Consider the following 26986-nt stretch of genomic DNA (forward strand, 5'->3'; position numbering starts at 1 on the left):
AAGGATGACCTTTGTGCTTATAAATTAACAACTGCCTTTATGTGGCCTATGATGGTTCATCAGGTTAAAGTTACTGCCTCCACTGCACATGATTTGCTGCAGTGTAGGTTAAAATGTGGCCCACTGCTCTTTCAGCCAATTATTGAAATTGACTTTTAGTAGACTGGTGCATTTCCATTAGGTGAATTTACACATCATTACAGTACAACACAATTATGGAGATACTCTGCTCTTGTTGTTGAGATCCCTCTCTGAAGACATCTGCCACTCAGACTCCTCGTACTCCCCTGTCATTTTATTTCTTTAGTTTTGACAGCTTTCACTGATAGCGATGGAAGTCGATGACAGCAACGTTCCCCTGTGGGAAATGATCACACTGGCATCTTTCCTCACACTCTTTTTATTCCTGCGGCAGTGGTTCTTTTATATGCGGTAAATGTAATTATATGATTATCTTTGACATTTTCACACGCAGATTTGTCCTTTATGGGTTATGAAATGTTTTATTAGATAACATGTTATGGGATCCTTATAACAATGTATTTATTTCTCTAAAATAGACACTTTCCATTGTTTGCTGTTTAAGTTAAAAAGCAGTATTTAGATTTCTGATACGATATATTTCGAGCTGGCAATAACTACGTGATTTTACAATGCCAAGTAATGTGAAATAGTTTTGTGCGCGCGTGCGCGTTCGATAGAGAGAGAAAGAGAAGGGGTAGAGAAAGAGGAAAGACGCCCCATTCATGCGTTATGGGGTGCAGTGTCGTTGTGCAATGGGCCCCTGAATATGTATGTCTCTGTTTTAGTTGCTTGATGTAATATTCGCAATAGGAGGCACTCCGCGTTGATATCCTTTCTAGAAACCAATTTTTTGTCTAGGATGAGCCTAAAGCCTGCAACTCATAGCTTTACCGGTGGCGAATAAAAACCGGGAGCAGAGCCAACAGCAGCGGAGAGCCGTTGTCTCTCTCGGACTGTCAAGTGAGTGTTGCATGCAAACCCAGACTTCTCATCTGGGGGCCACAGACAGAGAGATAATGAATTAAGACTGAATGGAAAACCTCGTGAGTATTTTCAGTGCAAGCCTACGCTTTGTAGTCATTAAGGTGATGCTTGGTTATGCCAACCTCTCTACACCGATTATAGACGTGGGTTTCATTTTGTAATTTGCAGGGGTGTCCGAAAATATCTCCATCTTAGACAGTGGCTGTGGAATGTAACCTATACAAAACCCTACACATGCATGTAGCGTACTTTGCTTTCACCAGCTTTATTGGAAGGTTTTGGACCGGAAGGTCTGGACGCATTCACTGGAAAATAAACGGGGATGCCACGGTTACGCGCAGAAGCCACTCGAAGAAGAGACAGGTGCGACAGAGAGGATTGGTTTTAGGCTAGCGGCGGGGATACAGATTCTCATCAAGGCGTTGTAATTCAAGACCCATAGAGAGCTCGGTGCCGTGTTCCACTCCGCTCCAGGTGGAGAAAAACCTGTTTGCACACGAGAAGACGACTGGTACCGGACCAGACAGCTTTCCCTGCATACCTGTCCATCTCGCACAGTGAATGGTGAGTGAGCTTTAGCGGAATGGTGAATGGTGAACAGGTATTGCAATCGCGGTAGCAGCGTAATATCCGCGGCCGCACCTTTAGTTTCTGGTCTTGGATGTTCGTGCTCTGAATACACACGTCCAATGTTTTGTTTAATCAGCTGCCATTGAATGCTTGGGTTATTGATGATGACAAAGGATCCTTGTAGCATATTAATTTGAGGTAGGGCAGGCTTTATCTGCCTCCCGTGGTTGCTACTGTCTGGGCCTGTGTTCTTTGTGTAATCTAATGCATTCTTATGAACATGAAAATCATCATAGACTTGAATTAATATATTTTATACGTTTTTTGTTGCCTCATTTATAGTGGATTCATTTTATGGGGAAATTGGTATGAGCATGAATGTGTATAACTGCGTTCAATGTCAACATGCAACAGCAGTCATTCCAGGAAAACATAAACACATATATTATTTAAATCTGTTGACAGTTTGTTTACCTAATGGGGTGGAACAATAACTCATTCATCCCTACCCATGAGGCAAATAATGCTAGTTTTGTTTCATTCCTATGTTTTGGGTCATTCTTGTTCAGTGAGACTCAACCCTAGAGCCCAAAAGTGGCTGGTATTAAAGAGTGATGAATGTTGTTTTCTCAAGGTTTTCAGTGATCTACAGTATATCAAAGGTCAGACATATGGTAATCTGCCTGCCGACACTCCATTGATTGTCTCATTATTCGTCTCAGTGATGGAGTTACAGTAGGACCACGGTCTATGGGCTATAATGTAAACCACTTTATGACCTGCTGTGTACAGGTCCAACTAACATTTAAATTGCTGGCCCGTCTTTTCAACTAAACTCATGTTATTTCTAGTAAAACGTATGTCCAGACAGCCCCCGTTTGTTGCCGTGTTCATTCTAAGTGGCCGTTGGTTTGCCTGTTATTGGTTGATAGGGTTTTAAGGCGAGAGCAGAGCCATACAGAATTCCGCAAACATGACATTCAATTAAAGATTCTGTTGTGTCATTCTATTATATATATTCTACTGTGTAATGTTACTGGAATGTAATGGCTGTGGAACTTGAGATGAAATGACTGTGAGTGGGAGTTATAATGATGTCTGTAGTTAGCAGGGTCAGAGCTTTCCCCAAAAGTGCTAAAATGGCCATGCTTGAAGGCACATTGAATGAACAATTGGAGGAGCTTTGTAGTCTTAATTTGAGGTAAGGTTAAGGTTAGTGGCTGTAATCACATTTGTGACAAGATAGAGTTGTACTTGTGTTCTTTCGTCCGTGGCGGTATAGTGATGACCAGAAGATGGCTTGTGAGAAGAGGGATCAACAGATCCGTTTTTTTGGGCTAAATTCCACGACAGACAGGCTGAAAAGGCCTGGTCTGAAAATACAACACCCACACTCTTGATGTTAGTGTCCATCTGACATCCAGCCTACTGCGGCTCCCTTAAGCACCCAACACGGTCCTCAGTGGCCCAGGAAAACTGCACACTTACTGCTGGCCTTTCTGTGGCCTGCAGAGTGATTTATGGGTTATGTATTATTTATTGTTTACAACTTCCCCCTTTACATCCAAGGCCAGTGAGTTCCAGCAGAGGATTTTAACAGCCTCTAGTCCCGGTTGTTTATGTTTGTGTCGAAAGAGAGGGGGAGGAGAAGGAGGAGAGTGAGGAAGAGGGACACAAAGAGATGAGCAGATAGATGGTGGGACTGATGGGGAGGTATACGCTGAGGGAGTCAGAGAAAATGTTAAGGGCAAGGAGGATAGAGAGGCATAAAGTAGAAAGAGAGAGAGAAATGGAGAGATGTACTGTGAAAGAAAGAGAGTGGGAGGCATACAGACGGTCTGAATGGTTTCCCTGTTTTCCGGGCTTGGGACCCTGACAGCCACACAACAGCCCTGTGAGCAGGTGGTCAGCCAGCACAGCCAACACAGGGAAGGACAAGTCGCTCTACCAACACAGCCAACACAGGGAAGGACAAGTTGGTCTCCCAGCACAGCCAACACAGGGAAGGACAAGTTGCTGAACTGGGCACAGCCAACACAGGGAAGGACAAGTCGTTCACTCAGCACAGCCAACACAGGATAGGACAAGTTGCTGAACTGGGCACAGCCAACACAGTGAAGGACAAGTCTTTCTCTCAGCACAGCCAACCCAGTGTAGGACAAGTTGCTGAACTGGGCACAGCCAACACAACAAAGGGCAAGTCTCTCTCAGCACAGCCAACACAGGGTAGGACAAGCTGCTGAACTGGGCACAACCAACACAGGGAAGGACAAGTCGCTCACCCAGCACAGCCAACACATGGTAGGACAAGTTGCTGAAATGGGCACAGCCAACACAGGGTAGAACAAGCTGCTGAACTGGGCACAACCAACACAGGGAAGGACAAGTCACTCACCCAGCACAGCCAACACATGGTAGGAGAAGTTGCTGAAATGGGCACAGCCAACACAGGGTACAACAAGTTGGTGAACTGGGCACAGCCAACACAGGGTAGAACAAGTTGGTGAACTGGGCACAGCCAACACAGGGTAGAACAAATTGGTGAACTGGACACAGCCAACACAGGGAAGAACAAGTCGCTCACTAAGCTTAGCCAACACAGGGAAGTTTCAGGTCCTCTCCCCAGTACAGCCAAAAAAGGGAAGGACAGGTGCGGTTTCTTCACCTTAGGCTTTCTTAAGAATGCGTACCTCACCTCCCATTCCCTTCCATGGTAACATCATAGGGCTGCTGACACCAAACCAGTTAAAACCATTTATATTTGTTACTGCCAAATTATTCATTTATCTTCAACACTCAGGGACAAAAGAAATTATCGATGAATGGTTAATTAAATAGTTTAATAGCTTCTAATGAAAAGGGGATACATATAAATTGAAATATGTATGTGATTATATTTACAAATTAATTAAATACAAAACTGATTCAGAAAGCAATTGAAACAGTGAAAATGTTTCAGCTGATTGAATCTGAAAGCCAGAGAATGCAACATAACCCATAGAGGATGTTATTGAGCTACACTAGGGCTCTGGACCTAAACACCAAGTAGAAAAAACTGATGTTTATCTGCAAAGCAAGGATCAAGGTTTGGGTTCATGCAAATGCATTTTCTTTAGACACGTCAGCATGTTTTCCCCTTGGAATAGATGGCAATTGTAAACTATTTGTCTGGCTACCCAAAATGCTTGCTCCGGACAAACGTTATGCCAACAGACATTTGTTTCTTTTCCACTGGGAATCTGGATCTGAATACTACCAAGACCATCTTTAGATTTAAAAAATAATCTGTCATTGCGATTGCTCTCAGAATCTAATAGGTTCTGTCTGGTTGGTTCCAGAAACTGAAGGTTTGGGCCAGGGCTCACTCAGGTGAACACTGGTGTTCATACATTTTATATGTTCCTTTTTTCACAATCTGCGTTTCTGAAGTCTTTCAATCAATTTGCCTATGCTAGTCTTCCCTAAGCGCCTAATTGGGAAGAAATGTAGGTTTAGTTAAAAATGCTGCTTTATTATTCAAATGTGTAGGCATGAATAATCATATTTTCATTGTAGATTACCTCAATTTAATATTGAGTGGCTGAATATTTCTCACACATTTTCAAATAGTTGGCTTTAGCTCAATTAATTTATAACTGATTCTTCAGTGAACAACTATGGAGTAACCTTTGCCTGAATTCTCCTAACCCCAACACTACAGTATTCTATGGTAGTCTACCAGCTAAATTTTTGGACAGTCCATATTAGAGCTGGGACCATAAAACAGAAGGGATCCTAACCGCCCATACAGGCTACTCATCACTGGCCTTTCGCTGATATAATTCACTCCAATAAGCGGTCTATAGTAGAGAAATGCAAACTTAGAAATGAAATATAAACCTGCCAATATGTGAGATTGTTGTTGGGAAAACTGATTGCCACCACAATCAAAATACTAGTTGCTAGTAGCTAAAGGGTCACACCAAATAAAACAGTGGTGCACGTTTCTTCTAGTAATTGTCACTGCATCAGTACCGCTACGTGTCTTATCCATATGGCCCAGGTCTCATTTAGGCTACAAAGAGAAACTCCATCGGCTGTGATTTATGCTGCTGTTCTTCTGTTAGATGGATGGTGTTCACCCGATGGTCCTCATAAACGCCAAGACGTCTACGTAAGAACTGAGAGGGTGGGCTCCTTGGGCTTCCTCAGCACCGCGTCAACACTTTAACAACTGCCCTGTAAAGCATCTGCGTACCTCTGGGTCTGTGGGATCAGAGAGCTCCGACGGTGCAGGCATCTGCTCTGTGACCTATACCGTAAGGGTCCTGGGAGTGAAGGCCCGAGGGAGTCATTCCTCATCATGAACAAGGTCCTGGGTGTCCCAATGGAGATCCTGTTGAGAGCACAGGAGGTACCAAAAACCCACCAGGTCAGTCTGAAGCAACACCAGATCACCCAGTTCCACGTGTTCCCTGGTCCCACTGCATCCTCTTTGGTGTTCGTACATCCGAACGGACGGAATCTGATTCCATGCGTGGGCCACATATTGATGTGCTTTGATTAAAAGGCTCTGTGGAATAATTTATTGCACAATGGTAACATTGGTTAGTATTTATGTTCTCGCCTTTCATCAATAATCTCTCCCTTGAGCGCTGTCCATTATCATTGGAGCCTGATACCCAGAATGCCTGTGGTGACCCACCCGCTGAGTGATGCTAACATGTGTGTTCACTTCTGCAACATATGGTTCTCATAGATCCTCAGCCCTTGATCCCCTAATGTGGTGACACCTTTGCTACACTCTCATTAAAAAGTACCAGGGAGCTAATAGCACATATGGTTAAGGCCATGTGTGTGTGTTTGTACAGAGCAGGTGTTTTGTGGATATTTAACACCGAACCCTTTCATGTTTCCTACCTTACTGCCATAGCTTGTGGGAGGTAGTGGTTATGTCAGGGTGAGATCCTGATGATGAACAGTCTGAGGCCCTTTTCCCCCGAATGGTCTGTATGAACCCATTAATGACCTACAGAGATCCTACTGTATTTAGGTGTTTACTTTAAGTGATTCTCCCGGTCTGTTGTTCAGAGGTTATCTCGCTGGATTAATTGCCTAGACATGTAATGAATATAACATGAGTCCCTATTAAAGTCAATTATTGATTCAGTCTATTCATTGTAATTCTACGATATCTGATAGGCAAAATCCAGGTAGATAACTAAAGGTCCCTGAGGTTTTTTATCATCTCATCACATTTTATACCATGCTATCTATTTTATCTGACATGGCACATCCTTTTTTGCAACACGTATATGTACCACGTATTTCTTAGCTATTTGTTCTGCTTAAGATCCATGACTGTATCTTTAATAGGCTGTGGGTGGAAATGTTGTTGGTTCATCTTGATGGTCATAATGAATAACTTTAGGTAGGTCACCATGACAACCAAATAGTTTGGGAAGGACTGATCTAGGACCTGCACTTTTGTATCAGAGCAAAGTCACTTTGTACTGTAGTCTGTGCAGAGAGGAACAGCGTCTTAAATATAGCACAGTGTTCTTCAACACCTCTAGACAGAGGAAGAAGAACTGGGTAGACTCCTGTGCAGAAACCTCTTTCACAGTGTTTTACATAGGCTTTAGGCCATTTTCACAGGCCTATTTATTTTCTTATCTTTATAAGTTGACTATAACATCATTATATCGCATTAATGCAAATATATTCAGACAGTGCACAATTCTTTACTGCTAATCATTTGGATAATTTTATCTTTGCTTTCTCATTCATCTAGAAAGATGGGAGTTATTCCAGTGTCTTATCTCGTATACTGATTTGCATTAAAGGACCTGTCCACTTCATGTGCCTGAGATTAACTCAACCTTTTCAAAAATCCCAGTTTGCTGCACCAGACTTTCACTTCTTCTGGACGCTTGCTGGGAGGATCTTGGAGATGAAACAGCAGTCGGTTTGTTTTTGCATTGGCCACTTTAACTATCCAAAGGGGAGAGAGTTCACAGAGCCTGGAAGCCAAAGAAAGACTTTTATAATCCATCCAAGCCATGGACAAAGCAGTAGGAGGATTGCATTGGGAGAGCAACAGCATAGTTGGAGATGGTTTTAGCCTGATTGTGTTTCCCCCCAAGATAATCCCCTCCTCCTCATACAACTCCCTTCTCTCATCCGCTTTCAGATGCACAGGTTCTACTCTCTAAGATATGTATTTTCATCATAACTGAAGAGAAGGACAAGAGCAACAACGTAATTCTTCTTAAAAAAGGAGCCCATTTCAGGGATACGTGTCTCTGGGTGTTTGTGCGTTTCTGCATGTCTGTGTGTGTGTATTGTAACGGAGATTGGACATCTGATTAACAGAAGAAGTAGAGCAAGGGAATAACTCCCAGCCAAAAGATGAGGGAGGTGTCGTCGTCTGAGGCGGCCTCCTGGGGGAGGGGTTGGAGGGATGGGAGCCAGGGTCCGAATCCCGGGGCATCCTGTTCTCCCCCCTGCCTCAGGACCGTGTTCCTCCTCAGCAGGGAAGCACTGCAGGTCACATATTCTTCTATTCTGGCCTCGGCCCGAGCTGCTCCTTGGGAGCCCTTAAATGCCTCCCCTGAGGAGGTCTCAGGAGGTGGCAGCTGTGGGGGGGCCGGCCCTGCTGGCTGGCCCCAGAAGGTTCCAGAACCAGACAGCTTTTGGCGTGACGCTGATTCAGCAGGCGGGCCGCATTCATAGCGCAGTACCTTTGTTTGATATGTTTTAAATATGTTTTTATGTGTGTTTACGTGTTTCCAGTGTGTGTCTATGCACAATATTGTGTGTATTTATGTTGAGTGTGTTTTGTGTGTACGCTTGTGTGCATTTTCAATTATTTGTGTATTTGTGTGTATGTGTGTGTGTGTGTGTGTGTGTGTGTGTAACCAGGTACATGTAGTACCTATGCAGATTTATGATGCATGGTAATAATCTCTGCTCAAGACTGAAGCTACATTTATCCTCATTCCAGGCTATCAAAACGGATGGTATGAATGTTCATGCAGCACCGTTTCTACAAAATAACTTTTCTAAAGCAATCTGTACTTAGAAGGCATCTGAAATTGTGGGTCTTTGTGTTAGCATTTGTAATAAGGTGATGAGAACATGTTTAGTAAGATAAGGGCAGGATGTCATTATTTACACTTTGTCATGTGCATGCACATATCTCTTTTAGCAATCTGCTCATTTAAAAGAGCTTAATCTGAACATCAGTGTGTACAAGAGATTTTCTGCAATTCATGTGCGTATTGCAGATAGATGGCTTTGAACACTGAAAACCCTGTCTTATCTGTTAACAATATTGGTTTAGTTCAGAGTCCTCTATGTTTGTAGGTTTCATTGTGGGTTTTAATATCTTAGTAAAACAAAGAAAATCATGGAAAATTAGGACATTTGTCTGGTCTTCATTTTGAAGAGAATCTTTATGTGACATGGAGTTAAATTCAGCGTTAGGTTTAGAATTAGGATTAAGTAAAATAATTATTTTTAATTGTACTAAGTGGCCGGTCCTCACCTTGATAGTAAACCAACATGTATAGGTGTGTGTGCTGCATACTCTATATGCTTGACATCCCAGTGTTGTGTGGTGAATATTCTTGCTGCAGTTGAGCTCTGTGTTGTAACATTTGCCCTTGCTGCAGCTTGGTACTGTGTGTGAGTGAGTGTGTTGGACTGTGTGTGTGTGTGTGTGTGTGCACACCTAACTCAACTGAAGCATAGTACTGCACCATGAACACATACGTCCTGCTGCAGACATAGCTCAAAGTAAGTCCTCTGTGTTAGATGCAGTACCACATGTGTGTATGTGTGTGTGTGTGTGTGTGTGTGTGTCTGTGTGTGTGTGTTTGGGAGAGAGAGGGTGTCTGTGTATGTGTGTTCTGGCTGGTACTCTCTGTGGGGAGATATTTCACTCGGGGCTCAAAGACAAGCCAAGGGTACTGCTAAACACTCCCCATTAGTTAGACCAGAATAACAGTTCTGAGAGACGGGGGGTGGAGTGAGAGATGGAGGGGGTAAAGAGAGATGGAGGGGGTAGAGAGAGATAGGGGTGGAGAGAGAGATGGAGGGGGTAGAGAGATGGAGGGGGTAAAGAGAGATGGAGGGGGTACAGAGAGATGGGGGGGAGAGAGATGGAGGGGGTAGAGAGAGATGGGGGGGAGAGAGATACAGGGGGTAGAGAGATGGGGGGGAGAGAGATGGAGGGGGTAGAGAGAGATGGGGGGGAGAGAGATGGAGGGGGTAGAGAGAGATGGGGGGGAGAGATATGGAGGGGGTAGAGAGAGATGGGGGGGGAGAGATGGAGGGGGTAGAGAGAGATGGGGGTGGAGAGAGAGATGGAGGGGGTAGAGAGAGATGGGGTGGAGAGGCGGAGCTAAGGTAGTGGGAGTGGAGAGAAGGAAGCAGAGAGCAATGTATACAGAGATGAGATCGGTCCAAGTTGAGCGTGAATATGCAAATAAGGCAATTAGAAGGGAAGGTGTTCTGTTAATAAGGATAGAGATGTCACCCTGTTCCAGCCCTCTCTCTCTCCTCCTTATAACCTGGATCAGCTGTCTCATCTGTCACTCCTTCAGGGCTTTTTACAGATCAGCTCTCTCTAGTAGAAAGTACTGTAGCTCTTAAAACCAAACCATTACTTTATTATTTTTTTTATTGTTGAATCATTTAATTAATTCTATATTACAGTTTTTAAGGCTAGTTTCAGACTGTAGTGGTGATATGGGAAGAGAGGGAGGGAGAAAGGGGGAACCTGGGGGAGACGGAGACCTGGAGGAGAGGGAGACCTGTAGTAAAGGGGAAGAGAGGGACACCTGGGGGACAGGGGAAGAGAGGGAGACCTGGGGGAGAGGGAGACCTGGGGGAGAGGGGAAGAGAGGGAGTCCTGGAGGACAGGGGAAGAGAGGGAGACCTGGGGGAGAAGGAGACCTGGAGGAGAGGGAGACCTGGAGTAGAGGGGAAGAGAGGGAGACCTGGGAGAGAGGGACACCTGGAGGACAGGGGAAGAGAGGGAGACTTGGGGGAGAAGGAGAGAGGGAGAGAGGGGAAGAGAGGGAGACCTGGGCAGAGGGAGACCTGTGGGAGAAGGAGAGAGGGAGAGAGGGAGACCTGGGTGAGAGGGAAAGAGTGAGATAGTGAGAGATGGTTAGAGAGGGAGACCTGGAGGAGAAGGAGACCTGGGGGAGAAAGGTGCACTAAAGCTGGCTACTCTCCAGACCTGACCAGCCTCTTTATAATTACCTACTGGCATAGACCCAGGGGAAAACTCTCTCTTTTCTTTTCACTCTCCCCATCCCCCTCTCCCTCCAACCCCCCTCCCCCTGATAACATTCAGCACTCTGCCCGGGAATCGAATGCAGACGTAACCTGGGCATTAGCATATAAATTACCCTGCAGATTGAAAAGTGCATTAGGATATTTAACAGAGAAATGCCATATTCCCTTAACTGTGATCAGGCCCCAGTCTGGGGAGACAGCTAGATACTATTATCCAATAACGCACCAACCTTGATTGGATAAAAACCTGATCTTATTGATTTCTGTGCTGATCTGTGTGCGTGGGTGCGGATGTGTGTGTGTGTGTGTACGTTCATAAGTAATGTACCTACCCTTCTGCCATTTACTTTACCATGTTTAAATACCGTGTTGTAACACCCAACCATGATCATTCTCAGTGTCCGTTTCTTAATGAAACCGTTGAATGTAGTACTGGAGACAGTTTGATGGTGAAGGTGACCCAGTTGTCCCAGTTTATCCACCTCACCGCAGGCACTGCTACTTTATTCAGGGCTTCTAAATGCCACTTAAGGGATGATATATACTGTGTGTGAATACGTACTGTATATAACTGTATTTATATAAGAACGGAGACAGAAACTGTGAAAACATTTATTAAGAGTGTGGGTAAAGAAAGAAAGAATGAGGTCCTGTCTAGCTTGTTAAAGGCTGGTGTTTGCAATGCCCGAGTTGTGGGTTTGATTACCATGGAGGGCCCGTGCAAGAAGTTATGACTTCACTACTGAATGTTTGCTCTGGACAATGTAATAATGCCCTGGAACACTTCAGTCGTCCTGGCACTTCCTCCCGATCCCACGAGGCTACACTTAAACCACGACACAACTGAGGACCTTATTCTCAAGGGATAGCAGTGGAATCCAAACCATGAGGATCTGTCAGCCATGGTAGGGATACTGGAAAACTCCTTCAATCAGTGATGTATTTCTGATATTTATTTCCACTCCCCTCTGGTGGAAGGGGGAATGACTCTACTGGGGCTGTGGATTTAAAATGTCACCATTTTAAATCCACATGTTATTTCACCATTTTAATGTCACCACATGCTATTTCTTAAAAGCGAATGTCCTATAAATCCGTCCTTCAAGATTACTGTGATTTCTTTTATATGTCACTGGGTGTTATTTCTTAAAAGCTAATGTCCTATAATTTCCTCGTTCGAGATTACTGTGATTTCTTTTATTTTGCATTTAGTGGTTTACGTTACACATTTAATTGCTGTTGTGATTGTGAAGTTATTTAAAACTGGACTCACCTAAATCATTTCCTTTCAAACAACACGGTAGATAATATGATGAGCAAAATGCAAGACCCCCACATTGAATCAGCACATTGGCATGTGTTCACTTAATTATGTCAAGCCCCCTTTACATTAGAAGTGTTTCCTCCGGTTGAAAGCACTTTCCAGGGTAAATAGCGATAAATAGCATTTATTGTAAATGGAATATAGGCAAAATAATATGCACAACTGTTTGTCCCTGCATTACTAACATATTTCCCATAACTGTACATTCTTTGTTTGATGTCATGATTTACATAGCCTTCCATTCTTTTATGCTTGCCAGACAAAACTTAAAAACATCTCTTTTATCAATATGTCTGGCTATGTTTGGCAAATATTTGAGTGAATTGTTCAAATAAGGTTATCAGAACACCTAGACCTCATAAGCCTAGTGGAAACAGAGCTTCTTTTTACTGGATCTATAATTCCTTATGATATGTTATTTATGTTATTTTGCTGGTTTTTTTATGGGGATTATGTGGACTATTGTCTGTACATGTTAATGGGATGTTGAAGTGTTAAAGTCACAGGGCCAAACAGTAGACAAGTTTAACATTGTGCATCAATGCTCTTCATTGTTGCGTTGATTCACAAACCACTTTTATGTCAGTTCACTTGTATCAGTAAATACTGATATATTATGCAATATTTATAGGAAAACTATTTGTAAAAATAAACCCTAACTCCCTTTGAACACGTCTTGTCTTCTCCTGTTCTCCATCTTCATCCTGGTCCCATCCCCCTATTATTACCAAGAGAGGTAAAGAGATGGTGGTCCTATCCAGTGTGTGTGTGTGTGTGTGTGTGAGAGAGAGAGACTCAGAGAGAGAAATACAGAGAGACAGAGAGAAAGAAAGATAGAGACAGAGAGACAGAGATAGACAATATAGCCCTGCCTGACTCCCTTTGTATCTGCTGGAATAAAATTGCATGGCCTGACATTGCTATCGGTTGCTATGGTAACACAGAGCACAGCGAAGAGTGTCTGCAAGAGAGAGGAGAGAGAAGGATGATCTTCACTCCATCTCCGGCCCCAAACAAATACCCACATTCCACTAATACAACTACAACAAATAAAACCCACCCAAAGGCAACAGAATTCAATAGGGCTGTAGCAGAAAATACCTTCTCACATACTTCAATAATTATGTAGTTCAACACCTGATTAGAAATGACTGGTTGGTATTTATTATTTTTGAAGAATGCCATGGGCCTTGATTTTAACCATGATCTGTTTTCTTAAAGGGAACTATATCCATAGGTATTAGTGAGTTGCTACCAGGTGATCCATTGAAATGCTCTGTCTCTATTCTGCATTTGAAATGAAATGAGTATGGATTTTGGTTTAGGGTCCTATTGAAAGCATAATAGGGTCCAATTAAAACGAATGTTAAAGGCATCTTTATTGCCTTTAACATGCTTGCTCATCTGGGTTTTAGCCTGGGCATCTCCATATGTGTTTTCTTTTATCATCAAATGCTTTATAGAATAAACTTGATTGATTGATGATCACATGCAGGCCTACAAAGGTATTAATCAGACTGAAGAGCTGGATGATTTATTGATTCCTCTTCACATGTTTTGGTCTCGGCAATCCTTTTAATGTCAGTCCTTTCCAGTGAGGTGATTATACACACCCGGCTAACCTCCTGATTGGGTAATGATGTGGGAGTGATGTGTGTCACTGTCATTAGATCTACTACAGAATCCCACACCTGGTTACCATAGAAACCATGTCAGTGTGACTTCAACAAGAGGGAGGGATGTGTTGGAACAAATACCTGAAAACACTCTCTGTCTGTCTCTCTGTCTGTCAGTCCCTCTCTCTTTTTATCTGGATCTCCTATTCTGTTGTTCTCTGTCCTTTCTGTCTCTTTCTCTCTTTCTCTGCCTCTCTCTGCCTCTCTCTTTTGGTCTGTCTCTCTCTGTCTCTCACTGAGTGTCTCTGTCTCTTGCTATCTATTTATATTTAAAGGAAAACTTTATATATTTATATTACAAGGATAATGGGAAACTTTTTACTTTGACAAAGCAAATGGAAAACAGGAAAGATTAAAAATAAGAAAAGAGAAGAAATTATTCAGAAATTCAAAGTAGCCTCAAAGGTTCAAAAGGATTGATATATTCAAAAGTTGTATTTATTAAGTATGAATGAAAATGCACCATAAAGTGCTTAAATTATCTACTCCACCTGTTGCTCTTTTTTCATGGCAATAAGTATCACTAGTATCACTCATCCTTTCCTAAATAATTTCAATTGAAGCATGTCTTGACCTTAAAAGAATCAACATCAAAAATGGTGCCCCATAGAAAACTGCTCATATGCTGTTGTGTACAACAGGACATCAAAAGTCTACACACCCTGACTGAAAATGCAGCGTTTGTTTTTGTAAAGACTGGAATCAAGACCAATCATGTCACCTTTTTCACCTTTGATAACATTTGTATCCAACAATATTTAAGTGAAAAACGAATTGATTATTTCCCTGTAGACTTTTGATATCCACTTCCTGGCATAAGACACTTGATAGTCAATAGAGTTCTATAAACTCTCCTGGACCTATCTTCTATAGACAACAAAAGTGTGCGATAAATACCACCCATGGCCGAGATCTGGACTGGGATCTCAGAGATCAATAACTCGCCTAATGAGGGTTCTTCATTAGTGAGTTGTTGCGGTGTGTGTGTGTGTACAAAGCTTTTCAAAAATATTCATCCCCTTGGTCTCTTCCACATTATATTGTGTTATGGTATAACATGAAATCTAATTGTATTTAATTAGGTGACTTGGCATAAAATATGTCCATAATGTCAAAGTGAAAAATAAAATAGTTGTTTAAAGTACAGTTTTGTGAAGTTACCAGGCTCTTGTTGCAATATGCACGGTGTCTTCCAGCTAAACCGTGGAAGTTGCCTTAGGGCTCTTATTGGCCTCCCTGGCCAGTGCCATCCTCGTATGGATTCTCAGTTTTAGAGAATTGTCTGTCTTTTCACAGTGCCATATTCTTTCCATTTATTAATGATGGCGTTTAATGTGCAGGGGGTACATTCTCTTGAGAGCAACTGTATGTTTGTTTCATACAAAAATGGTGTCAAATTAGAGGGGTATGACCTCTTATGGGATCAAAGCCAATATTCCCCACTATTCTCCACAATGTAATCTCCCTTCCAAATCTCTTGCTGTCGGGCAGAACTTAAATTCCTCTTAGAGAGTTTAAAATGTGCACCTGTGAATGTTCTTGGCATGTGTAGGCGTTTGTTTGTGTATCAAATAACTGCTGTCATTTTCCAGGATAATCTCAGAAAGCAGGTCCATGTTCCTTCCCTCTCCCTCCTATATCTCTCTATGACTGTCTCAGATTAGCAGAAGATGCTGTTTCCATAGTACCCATCATGATACAGGTGTGAAATAGGAGATTTACTGTGTTCAGGTGCATCTGCCACTATATTTTCCCTCAGTGAAGAAATTCAACAATTCTCCTGAAATGACTGTGTAAAATGGAGTGAGCCCCAACCCTGGAGCTTGTGTGTTCATACTGCAGTGCAGTGCAGTGTGTGTTTATGTAAGATAGTCCATGGCTCTGGAATCGCAGAGGAGCAGTGCCATTTAGACGGCTGGGTGTGTAGACTCTGTCAGCCAGTCTCTGTCATTATTTATGTGTAGCAGTTAGTGAGCCTGCTGTTATTCCACTGGGCTGGTTTTAAAGAGACCAATGTGTTGATTGATGCATGCCCACATTTGACTTTTTCACCCTTCTGTTATGGGGTGTGTGTGGAGAGCATAGTTTGTGCGAACCTTCAGGTTTGTGTGTACTTGTGTGTGTGTGTGTGTGTTTGTGTATGTGTGCGTGTTATTCCGGTTTTATTATACATTTGGGGACGAGAAGTCGAGAAGTTCTCCCAAAGTGCAAGTCCCCACAATTAAAAAGGCTATTACTGGATAATCTGTCAGGTTTAGGGTTTGTGTTAAGTATTGGGGTTAGGTTAAGTTTAGGCATAAATGTTAGGTTGTTGAGGTTTGGGTTTACTGTTAGGATTAGGGTTAGGGTATTGGACAAGGAAATGTTTTTCTGTGTGTATGTGTGTATTTTTAGAGAGAGGCAGTGAAAGAGAGGTTTGACCATATGACCCTCTGATGGTCTTCCATTGTTTGCCTAAGATGTATATCGGTTTCGCTCCTTCGTCTGCCTATAATTCACTGCCTTCTTGACCCCTGGCTAGAAGGTCACTGTGGTTCAGTCTTACACGCACCAGTTGAAATATGGCATGAATTTGGAGGATTGTTGTGCTAACAAACTGCATCAGTATGTACTACGTTAAGTTACTCTGAATTAAAGTCACCTTAAAATGAATGTACAGGACTGTTGTAAGCATCGAACTCTATATAATGTATTGTTCAGCTTGTATGGGACTAACTTGAACTACCCTCAGATGTTCTCTGGTCTTTCACTGTTTCTATTGGTCTGCTAGGACACAGGTTCTTGGTTAATTAGGTTTGTATGTTATACGACCCTGTCGGTTTCTCTGTATAGCTTTATATATGACTTTGGGCTGGTATTGCTTGGGTGACCGCGTTGAGATGGAAATGCGCAACAATCCATAGCCTTTCTGCACAATAGAGGCACATCACCCTGTATTTGACACAATGACCACCCTGAGGAAGTTAGATTGGTAGAACTGGTAGAATTGAGTCTGCTCTATTTCTGACACACCCCTCTTTCACCACCATTTGGTTGATTTGGTGTGTGTGTGTGTGAGAGACTGTGTGTGTGTGTTTAGAGTGTTTAGAGTGGAATAGGCATGGCTTTAATTTGCTTAGTCTACTGACCAGTCATCACCCGCAGCATGTAACAACCCCCCCCCCCCCCCCCCCCGTCTTGTGCACCCAAGCAGCAATCACTACGTTGTAACGTTTCTGTGGGACAGCTGTGTGACCATACAGCACAGCTGAGCTGCCTCACGGCTGTTCTTGCATCATTAAATTGTGTCGTTAGGATAAAAAAAAAAGTGTTTTAGGCTCTTAGTCGGTGGTATGAAGTGGCTGGCTCAGGCCATACTTACTGGCATCAAAACATTTTACATCAGAAATGAATCTTCATAATGGCACACCTCGCTGTATTTTGTTTTGCCAACATCTAAAGATGAGAATTATTTTAGGTCCCATGGAAAGATACAGTGCCTTCCTAATGGCCAACTTCGAACGGAAAGTGTGCTGTAGTCAATGTCCAAGGGTCCAGGTTAAGTGTATTACAGTGTTTGTATTTTAGTGTTCAGTGGACTGCAAAATCATTTCAACAATGACACTGTTTTTGTTTGGGTCTGGATTCCAGCAGTTTGGATTTGAAACGCTACAGTGCCTAAGGGGTTATTAAAGAGCACACTGCGGTCTGATGCTTGGCGAAGTGGGTGGTGTTACTTCCTGTCTGGTGGGCTCTGTTCGGGTTTACCTTCAGATTGAGACACAGAGTCTCTGGAGCCCCCTGTCTCAGAACATAGTTTCATGTTGGTATAATATTGTGTCAGTGGGTCAGTCTGAAACGTGTCCTCAGGTATCCTTTTGAATCCAAGGGATGCTCTCTCTAACTATCCTGGTGTCCTGTTTCACCATAAGAGGACATGAGCCCCTGGACACCCACGTCAGGACTACCAGGCCCGATGACTCCTGTCCCTGTTCAAACTCCTTCATGTGTTTATTGACCTACTTGTCATATGAACATACAAAAACATTGATGTGGCCCAAACACACTTATAATCTTCACCTGGCACAGCCAGAAGTGGTCCCCTCAGATTCTGGTTACTCTCTGGGTTTCTTCATAAGTTTCAACCCTACTAGGCAGTTTTGCCTAGCCACTGTGCATCAACTCTGTTGTTGCTTGCTCTTTGATGGATATGTAGTGTATGTAGAGTGTTTGTTATATAACTGCATCAAGTCACTCCGCAGTGTGTCATGCATAAAAACAGCTCATTGCCTGGGTTGGCCATATTACACACACCTTTTTGCTCTATAGTTTAACTATAGGACTGTGTAATGTATATTTAGTCAATACAGCACATTGGCCACTGATTACTGTCTCTTTCCTTTCTTTCCCTTTCTAGTGCTCGTGCTGTGCTGCCATGACGACCATGTCCCCTCCCCTCACGTTTCTCCTCCTGCTCCTCCGATTGGCTCACAGCTCTTTCCCAGAGGAGCCTGGTCCTCTAAGCTATGCTCCCTTAGAGGGTAAGTGTCCTTCTTTGTGTGTGTGTGTGTGTCTGTGTGCATAGGTGAGTGTGTGTGTATGTATGTATGTATGTATGGTATCAGTGTGTTGTATCAGTATGTACATATCAAAGCAGAATGGTTAATGGTCATAGCTTCAGTCTGTAACAGTTTTAAAACATCAAACAGCCATATCACAGAGATAAATAGTAGCACTAAGTTTCTCCTTGAATGTAATATTATGGACCTTCGATGTGAGGTCATTGCTTTGCTGTTGTTTTATTGGCTATCTGATTAAGCATCAATCTAGTTCAAGGGGAGGGGAGAGAGGTGAAGAGAGATGGGGACAAAGATTCAGTCAGAGATGGTGATAGAGATGGGGGGAGTTAGAAGGCCAAACAGTTTGAGAGAGATGGAGATCAAAGAGAGGTAGAGAAAAAGAAACAGAGAGGACAGATTAGTAGATAGATTTTGGGGAGGCGGAGCTAGACGGACAGACGAATGGATGAGTATTATTATGTTGCTCCCTGCAGTCAAGGGCAATGAGACGGAGGTCCCACTTAATCTCCTGAAGAAGAGTCCCTGTAGAGATGTCACTATGTCCTCTCCCCTGCCTTGCAGTGTGTCCTGTCCTTCCCTTGGTTTGGTTCTATCCCCTCATTCATCTTATCTGTCTTCCCCCTTTCTGCCATGCCTCTCTCAGTTGTCTTTATTATCCCAGAGGAGCCATTCATATTGCAGTACATAACAAAAAAACACATAGAAATACTGTAAATATAGATTTAAAATTGTATGTGCTCTTCCCTCTCTCCCTCCTAGCATTCTTTCACAATAATTCCATTCATTTTCTCTCCATTCCCTGATATGTGATGATAGACTATAAACAACCCCTTCTTTTCTGTCTCTGTCCCTGCCTCTTTTCCCCCTCCCCCCCACACACACACACTTTCTCTCACCTCTCAATTTCAGTTTGAAATGTAATTCCATTTCTACTTCAAAGGATTTATTGGCTGGGAAACATATGTTTACATGGCCAAAGGAAACATTACATACACAACAATTCAAAAGGCATTTCAAATGTTATATTATTAGCTTTGTACATTATGGGAACAATTAACAAGTACTGTATAATGACAAGGTGAAATAAGCATTGGTATCTACAACGGGTCAGAATACTTGCTTCTGTGATTGCACATTCCCAGATTTCGCCTAAAAGATCCTGAGTTTGAGGAGTGCTAGATTCAATTTCTAACTATTTGTTTCTCCAATGTGGTCATATAATATTTGTCAGGAGGTTGGGAAGTGCAGCCCAGTTACCTCTTTTCTGGGCCGTGTGTACATGGTCTGCCTTCTCTTGGTTCGGTCTAACAGTCTTTCTCTCATAGTGGTGAGGCGGTATCCAGTGTTTGTGGGCAGAGCTCATCGTTCCTCCCAGAGACAGGAGCTGCAGATTCAGACAGTTCTCCAGATCAACCGTACTCTCTACATTGGAGCGAGGTAACAAACAAGATGTGTAACCTCTAAACTATAAGCACTTTCCACATAACTCTCCCAAGTTTTATATTAGGATAATTCTTCTAGTTTCTTCATACTTATGATAAGGGCACTGTAAAAGCCTTTTGATCCACTCTGCTTTTCTCTCTGTTTTTCATCCCTCCTGATTTCATAAACAGAGATGACCTGTATAGAGTGGAGCTGGACAATATGTCAGGGGACGAAATGTTCTACAGCAAGGTGAGACAGACAAACACACAATCACACACACACACACACACACACAAGTCTGTGACCTCACCGGTGTCACACACACCTCTGATTTAACAAGATCCCTCAGGTCATGTCATTATGTGTTTTTCTGCTAGAAGCGGACATGGGAATCTAATAAGAACGACATCCGAGTCTGCCGGATGAAGGGCAAACATGAGGTAGGTTCCATCCCTGCAGCCAGGGGATGTTTTATCAGCCTACACCATCGAACACAAGCTCAGGTGGTCACCGAATCCCCCAGACACACACCTGCACATTGCTGCCCACCCACACATTTACACATTTACGGGAACTCTATCTGTCTGACTTGTAACCATGAAATATGCACTCCCTCTCACCCACACACACACACACACACACTAGAAACCACACGCAGAAATGCTATAGCTATAATACACACGTGCACAGCTGCCCACACACAGAGGAAGTATATCCTCACTGTCTTGACCTGTGACCCTCTGGACCAGGTGTGTCCATCCAGACCAGGGAAAAGTATATCGGTGGTCTCGCACGCACAAACTCTCCCTTGGATACTGTTTCTTGTAAGGGAACTGCAAGTTATGTTTCAATAGCCCCAATGCTGTGTTGTCCGCCAGTGAGAATGTGATACCTGATCAACTGATCTGAGTAATGAGTAAAATGGGGCGATACGATTACAGACAATAATGGAGACCTGAGAGATAAAAAAAAGGGAGAGGAGAGAGAGAGGGGACAGAGAATGAGAGAAGAGATGATTCGAACAAACCTGCGATGGAGGAGTAACAGGCCAGGGGATGGTGGCAGGAGGGAGGAATGAGTGGATTCACCACTGGAGGGAAGGAAATAAAGGGGTAGAAGACCACAACCCCAGATAAAAGGAGAGAAAGAGTGGAGGGCCCTTGTAGAGCGTGGGACAGGGTGCATTAAGGTAGACAGATGAAAGGAGAAAAGAAGAAAAAGAACATCAAGGTTTGAGGCAGTCGGACTGAGAGGGACGGAGGGAGGTGTGAGAGGGTGTTTTCTGTGTGTGTGTGTGTGTGTGTGTGTTGTAAGGAAGTAAAGATACTTCTGAGTCACACACCCCAGAGGAGCTCATAAAGCCTCAGCGCTCTGGTGTGTTCAGGCTAGAAGATATTGTGTATGGAGTTTTACCTTCCTGTTAAACTGTGTGGAGGGAACATCTGAACAGTATGTTGTATGTTAAAGGCATAAAAAAAAGATTTAGTGTAATTTCCCTAAGGCTTATGTTTAGTGGTTGTCTTCACCTTTGACATTGTTCAGCCCGGCGCAGCATTCATTACGTATGTAGCCAGTGTGTAAAGTAAACCTCTCCCATCCTTTGTCATGGGTTCTTGTCTGTGTCTTCAGGGAGAGTGTCGTAACTTCATCAAGGTGTTGTTGAGCCAGCATGGAGGACTGTTTGTCTGTGGAACCAATGCCTTTAACCCTCTGTGTGCCAGCTACACTGTGAGTATAGTCTGTCTGTCTTCCTGTTTGTCCATATCTGTCTGTCCCTATCTGTCTTCTTTGTCTTCATGTCGGTATGTGTGTGTGTGTGTCTGTCCTTCATAGAATGATACACGGCTTAAATCATGCTGTTTGTTGTGTTTCACGTGTGTTTGTTTTCCAGAGAGACACTCTGGAGATGGTGGGGGAGACGGTCAGTGGGATGGCTCGATGCCCTTACGACCCCAGACATGCCAACGTGGCTCTGTTTGCAGGTGCCGCAGTTTTTGTCTTTATTTCTTCTCTTCTGTTATTCCTTGTTAAAATATTGTGATGTTTTCTAGAAGACTGTAAATCTCCAGAGAAAAGCCTTCAGATGACAAACGATCGACGGTATACGATGGAACTGTGAGGGACTTGGCTGTCCCTGTATTGTTCATGATGAGTATGTTCGTTGTGCTTTCTGTCTGCCTCTCTCTTTTTATATATTGCCCGCTCTGTCTCTTTCCTTGTCTTGTTCTGTCTCAGAGGGCAGTCTTTTCACTGGTACTGTAACCGACTTCCTGGCGATTGATGCTGTGATCTATCGTAGCCTAGGCGACAGCCCTGCTCTCCGCACGGTCAAACACGACTCCAAATGGTTCAGAGGTACACTGAAATGACATGTTCCTGCATGTTCCTGCATGTTCCTGCATGTTCCTGCATGTTCCTGCATGGGTTGGGCACCTCTCAGATGAAGGACTCACCAAGCCTGTTGGATGACATAACCACTGTCGGTTAACCGAAACCTCTATCCTGTTGTCTCTGTCTTCTTACCTTAATCCTTGTATCCTAAGAGTGGTTAGGAAAAAGTGATAAGCAATCTCTAAGTGCCAGGTAAAATGTATTGCTTTCATCCAGCCTTTTCAAATCAGGCCAGACCAACAGATCAAGGACATGAAATTCCCATCAGAGTGAAACAGAGCAGGGAGCTGTGGATGTCAGAGAGACAAAGACATACAGATGAATGAATAACTGCCCTGTGCTTGTCACTGATGATAAATTAAACAGGGCATGAATGCTTAATGGCTGATCCCACAGAGCAGCAGCCATATTGATGTGCTTGTTGTTGTTGTTGTTACAGAGGGATGACACATTGTGGATCGCCACCAAATAAAGAGCTGTGTGTGTGTGTGTGGGTGTGTGTTTGCGTGTGTGTGTGTGCTCTCCCTGAGGTTTTCATCTGCAGAGTGATGAAGTGTGGAAGTGTGTGTGTGTTTGTAAATGTGTGCATGGGAATGTGTGTATGTGTAGGTGACAGCTTGTCTCTCTCCTCTCTCAGAGCCCTTCTTTGTTAGTGCAGTGGAGTGGGGACCTCACATCTACTTCTTCTTCAGAGAAATGGCCATGGAGTTCCATCACCTGGAGAAAGTACAGTACACACACACACACACACAAGAAATTGTGATTTATACATCACACATGATTTCATAATCACGGTAAAGCAAAATATGTGACTGTGTCTGTGTGTGTCTGTGTGTGTGTGTGTGTGTGTGTGTGTGTGTGTGTGCAGGTCATGGTGTCCCGTGTGGCTCGGGTGTGTAAGGGGGACATGGGAGGGTCCCAGAGGGTGTTGGAGAAACAGTGGACGTCGTTCCTCAAGGCCAGACTGAACTGTTCTGTTCCCGGAGACTCCCACTTCTACTTCAACCTCCTGCACGCCACCAGCCCCATCCTGAACATGAATGGAAGGGACGTCATTCTGGGACTGTTCTCTACACCACCCAACAGGTACACACACACACACACACACACAATCCTAATCCTGTTTCAGTCCTTAACCTGTCCCTCCTCCCTCCTCTCTTTCTCCCTGTCTCCTCCTTCTTTCTCTCTTCTACCTGGCAGTATCCCTGGGTCTGCTGTGTGTGTGTTTGACATGCAGCAGTTGGCTCGGGTGTTTGAGGGAAGATTCAAGGAGCAGAAATCTCCAGAGTCCATCTGGACTCCTGTACCTGATGAGCTCGTGCCCAAACCCAGGTGACTCAACAGTAACTCACGTTTGTATTCCTGTATTACTGCAGTGCCATTGTTCTGTCATGAAGAAATTGTTTGCCTTATTTTTATCCCTGTTCTCTCTCTGTAGGCCAGGTGGTTGTGCGGTGCTGGGATCTCCATTCAGCTCGTCTAAAACTCTGCCGGATGAGGTGCTGAATTTTGTGAAGACTCATCCTTTGATGGATGAGACCATACCCCTGGTGGGGAACAGGCCCTGGGTAGTCAAGACTATGGGCAGGTAGGGCAATGGCTAACAACCAAACACACTGACCACATTTCCTTAAATGGATGGTTCACTCTAAAATTAATACTATTTTGCACACTTGAGAAGTGATTGACCTGTGACCCTGACCTGTGATAGAAGTTTAGTTGAGTTTGTTACAGTATTTATATATATATTGTCCCTTGCACCCCCCCATTCTCCATCCCTCTCCATCCCTCTCCATCCCTCTCCATCCCTATCCATTCCTCTCCATCCCTCTCCATCCCTCTCATCCCTCTCCTTCCCTCTCCTTCCCTCTCCATCCCTCTCCATCCCTCTCCTTCCCTCTCCATCCCTCTCCATCCCTCTCCATCCCTCTCCTTCCCTCTCCTTCCCTCTCCATCCCTCTCCATCCCTCTCCATCCCTCTCCATCCCTCTCCTTCCCTCTCCATCCCTCTCCATCCCTATCCATCCCTCTCCATCCCTCTCCTTCCCTCTCCATCCCTCTCCTTCCCTTTCCATCCCTCTCCTTCCCTCTCCTTCCCTCTCCATCTCTGGCAGGTACCAGTTAACAGCCATGGTGGTGGACACAGAAGCTGGCCCCCATAGGAATCGTACTGTGTTATTCCTGGGCTCCACACGAGGGACTGTCCTTAAATTCCTTATCTTCCCCAGCGGAGAAGACTCTGCAACACACAGCAGTGTCTTCCTGGAGGAGGTGGAGGGGTTTAACCCTGACAAGTGAGTACAGAAAAGGAGCCACACTCCCTTGTGTTGGCCGCAGTCTGTTTTGTCAGCTGAAACACTGGGATTAGCAGCTGCATTCACGGTGCTTGTTGTGACATTGTTTTCAAAACCTCTCTCTTTGCAAAAGCAGCAATCACCTTAATGGGAATCCCTATATTTCTCCCTTAGACAATAGAAATCAATGAAAATTCTCTACGGATGCATCTATCTCTCCCCCTCCCTATCTTTCTCCCGTCTCTCTCAACCTCTATCTCCCTCCTCCCTGTCTCTCGCTCTCCCTATATCTCTTCCTCTGTTTCTTTACCTCTGTCTCTCTACTCTCTACCCCTCCTCTCCCTTTCCTCTCTTATTATCTCTCTGCACTCAATTTTTCTCTCTCTCTGTCTCTCTCTCTCTCTCTCTCTCTCTCACTCTCTCTCTCTCTCTCTCTCTGTGTTTAGGTGTGGAGAGGACTCTGTCCAGGCCAGACAGTTGTTGTCATTGTCTCTGGATCGTCTTAGTCACACTCTGCTGCTAGCCTTCCCATCCTGTCTGGTCAGACTGCCAACAGCACGCTGCCATTTACACTCACGCTGCATGAAGTGAGTCGCAGTCACACCCCTCAGGGTTAAACTGGGGTTAGGGTTAAGCTGGGGTGTGAACATAAACCCTGTATCAACTCTAGTCATAATCAGAACTCCAAACCTGATATGGTGTCTTACATAGGAGCTGCCTGACATCCAGAGATCCCTACTGTGGCTGGACCAGAGGCAGCATCTGTTCCTTCCTGAGACCAGGCACAAGGTAGTCACAGATCTAGGATCAGTTTAACCACTTAGTTTATCATGTGTTGCGCACTTGACCTGTTCATTTACAATCTTTCTATGTCCTATTGCAGGCTGCCCTTTCAACAAGACATTGAGTATGGGAACTTCTCCCACCTTGGAGACTGTGATGGTAGGTTCTATTAGCCCAGTAGGATTGTGGGTACAAACTGTTCTTTCTTTCAGTTAATGCTCCACCTAGTGGCTCGATCTTCCATTAAAAGGGTTTGCTACATGACTTGACATTCATCAGACACCCAAACCCTTATCCAGAGAGACTTAGAGTTAATTAACCAAGCACATTGAACACATTTAGTGCAAGTACATTTCCATGGAAACCAATACAATTCAGTGCATTTAAAATGAATTTACTCAATTAAAACATCAGTAACAACACTGTATTACTTAACATGGATACGACTCTTCGTACACCATGTACTGTATGCTCATGTGAGTATTTGCATTTACTGAGGCGACATGAGATTGTCATGTTTTCAGTTTGTCAGCAAAATGCTTACTTAGTGTGAAAGGTCAAGGCTTTGATTTCCCACTTCTCAGATCGCTGTCCCTCAGAAGCCTCGCAGCATGACAGAATTTAATTGTCTGTCGGCTTCAATAAATGAATTTTGATTGGTTGACAGAGGAGTGAATGTCTTGATCAGTGAAGAAAAGCTTTCTGGTTCGCAACCCCGCAATCCCACAGGACTAAGCCATATTCTGAGTGTTCAGCTGTCAGCCATTGTCTGCTGCATGTACTTGCCAGAAATACATGTACAAAAGAAAAATAAAGACAAAACTCAGTATGCAAAGCTATGTAGTGCTCAATGCTGTGATCCTGGCAGGCCATTAGAGAACGCCTTCAGCTTTGATACATTTCTGGGCTCCTTACAAACACTTCTTAAATCTGTCAATTAGGATGTCTGCTTCTCATCAGCAAGCTGTTCCAGGACCTCAAATCTGTTCCAGCAGATGCATAAAGTGCAATCTCAATATGTTTTAGCACAGTTCTATAACCTGGTGATTTCAGAACCCCTCGTTTCCAGAAAATTACAAAACCATGTAATTTATTTTATGTCATCTATACTATCTCTCATTTAGCCCGCAATGAAAATGTTCCTCTACCAGAACATTGAATAGTCATTTTACATCTTACTTTAGAACCCATTCTAGTACCAGAACATTTGCTTTCTAACCCAAGTAGGCCAGTTTACTGCAGTGAAAGCATTGAGCCATACCCAGAAGTAACTTCAGTAGACATTGGCTGTGTCTGTGCAGATGGGAGTGATCAGAGCAGTGGAAATATATAATGAAATAAATGATGTGTTTTAGAGAGGAACTCACTGGCAGGCGCAGAGCTTTCCTGATCACAGAATGGAAACTCTGAGTAGAGTTGGTCTGTTTTAGTGTTTTCCTCTTCCTAATGACAAGTACAGCTCTGAGCTCAGCATGCAGAACCCCAAGGATATGCTGGAGTTAGAGGTTTTAGAGAGAAAAAAAAGAAAATATCTGCTGCTATGACACAATAAATGTTATGATATATCACAGTATCACATGAGGCTCTCAGAGAATACAATATATCCCTGAAGAGGAAAGAACATTTGATCTTGTCGAAATAAAAAGTTAAATCCATTAAGTGTTTTAT

At 43.6% G+C, this 26986-nt stretch overlaps 1 protein-coding gene across 4 annotated transcripts in view; it reads left to right on the forward strand.

Moving 5' to 3' along the window:
• Nucleotides 1-770: 770 nt before the first annotated feature.
• LOC105021085 (semaphorin-6B) overlaps nucleotides 771-26986 on the forward strand; it is a 29273-nt gene continuing 3057 nt past the window's right edge. The window contains exons 1-17 of one of the 4 annotated variants that reach the window (XM_020041715.2): nucleotides 771-1067; nucleotides 1177-1572; nucleotides 18263-18386; nucleotides 19751-19862; nucleotides 20039-20099; nucleotides 20228-20290; nucleotides 21480-21578; nucleotides 21742-21832; nucleotides 22086-22205; nucleotides 22879-22967; nucleotides 23110-23327; nucleotides 23442-23573; nucleotides 23680-23829; nucleotides 24356-24535; nucleotides 24982-25122; nucleotides 25247-25324; nucleotides 25419-25477. In XM_020041715.2, the coding sequence (XP_019897274.1) occupies nucleotides 1570-1572; nucleotides 18263-18386; nucleotides 19751-19862; nucleotides 20039-20099; nucleotides 20228-20290; nucleotides 21480-21578; nucleotides 21742-21832; nucleotides 22086-22205; nucleotides 22879-22967; nucleotides 23110-23327; nucleotides 23442-23573; nucleotides 23680-23829; nucleotides 24356-24535; nucleotides 24982-25122; nucleotides 25247-25324; nucleotides 25419-25477 (1720 nt within the window). In that variant the 5' untranslated portion in view covers nucleotides 771-1067; nucleotides 1177-1569. Of the gene's footprint in view, nucleotides 1068-1176; nucleotides 1573-5658; nucleotides 5990-18262; nucleotides 18387-19750; nucleotides 19863-20038; nucleotides 20100-20227; nucleotides 20291-21479; nucleotides 21579-21741; nucleotides 21833-22085; nucleotides 22206-22878; nucleotides 22968-23109; nucleotides 23328-23441; nucleotides 23574-23679; nucleotides 23830-24355; nucleotides 24536-24981; nucleotides 25123-25246; nucleotides 25325-25418; nucleotides 25478-26986 lie in introns of those variants that run through there. The other 3 variants (XM_020041717.2, XM_010888554.3, XM_034288719.1) reach the window with 3 other exon arrangements.

This window comes from Esox lucius, chromosome 3, assembly GCF_011004845.1.
Source record: "Esox lucius isolate fEsoLuc1 chromosome 3, fEsoLuc1.pri, whole genome shotgun sequence".
NCBI classification, from domain to species: Eukaryota; Metazoa; Chordata; class Actinopteri; order Esociformes; family Esocidae; genus Esox; species Esox lucius.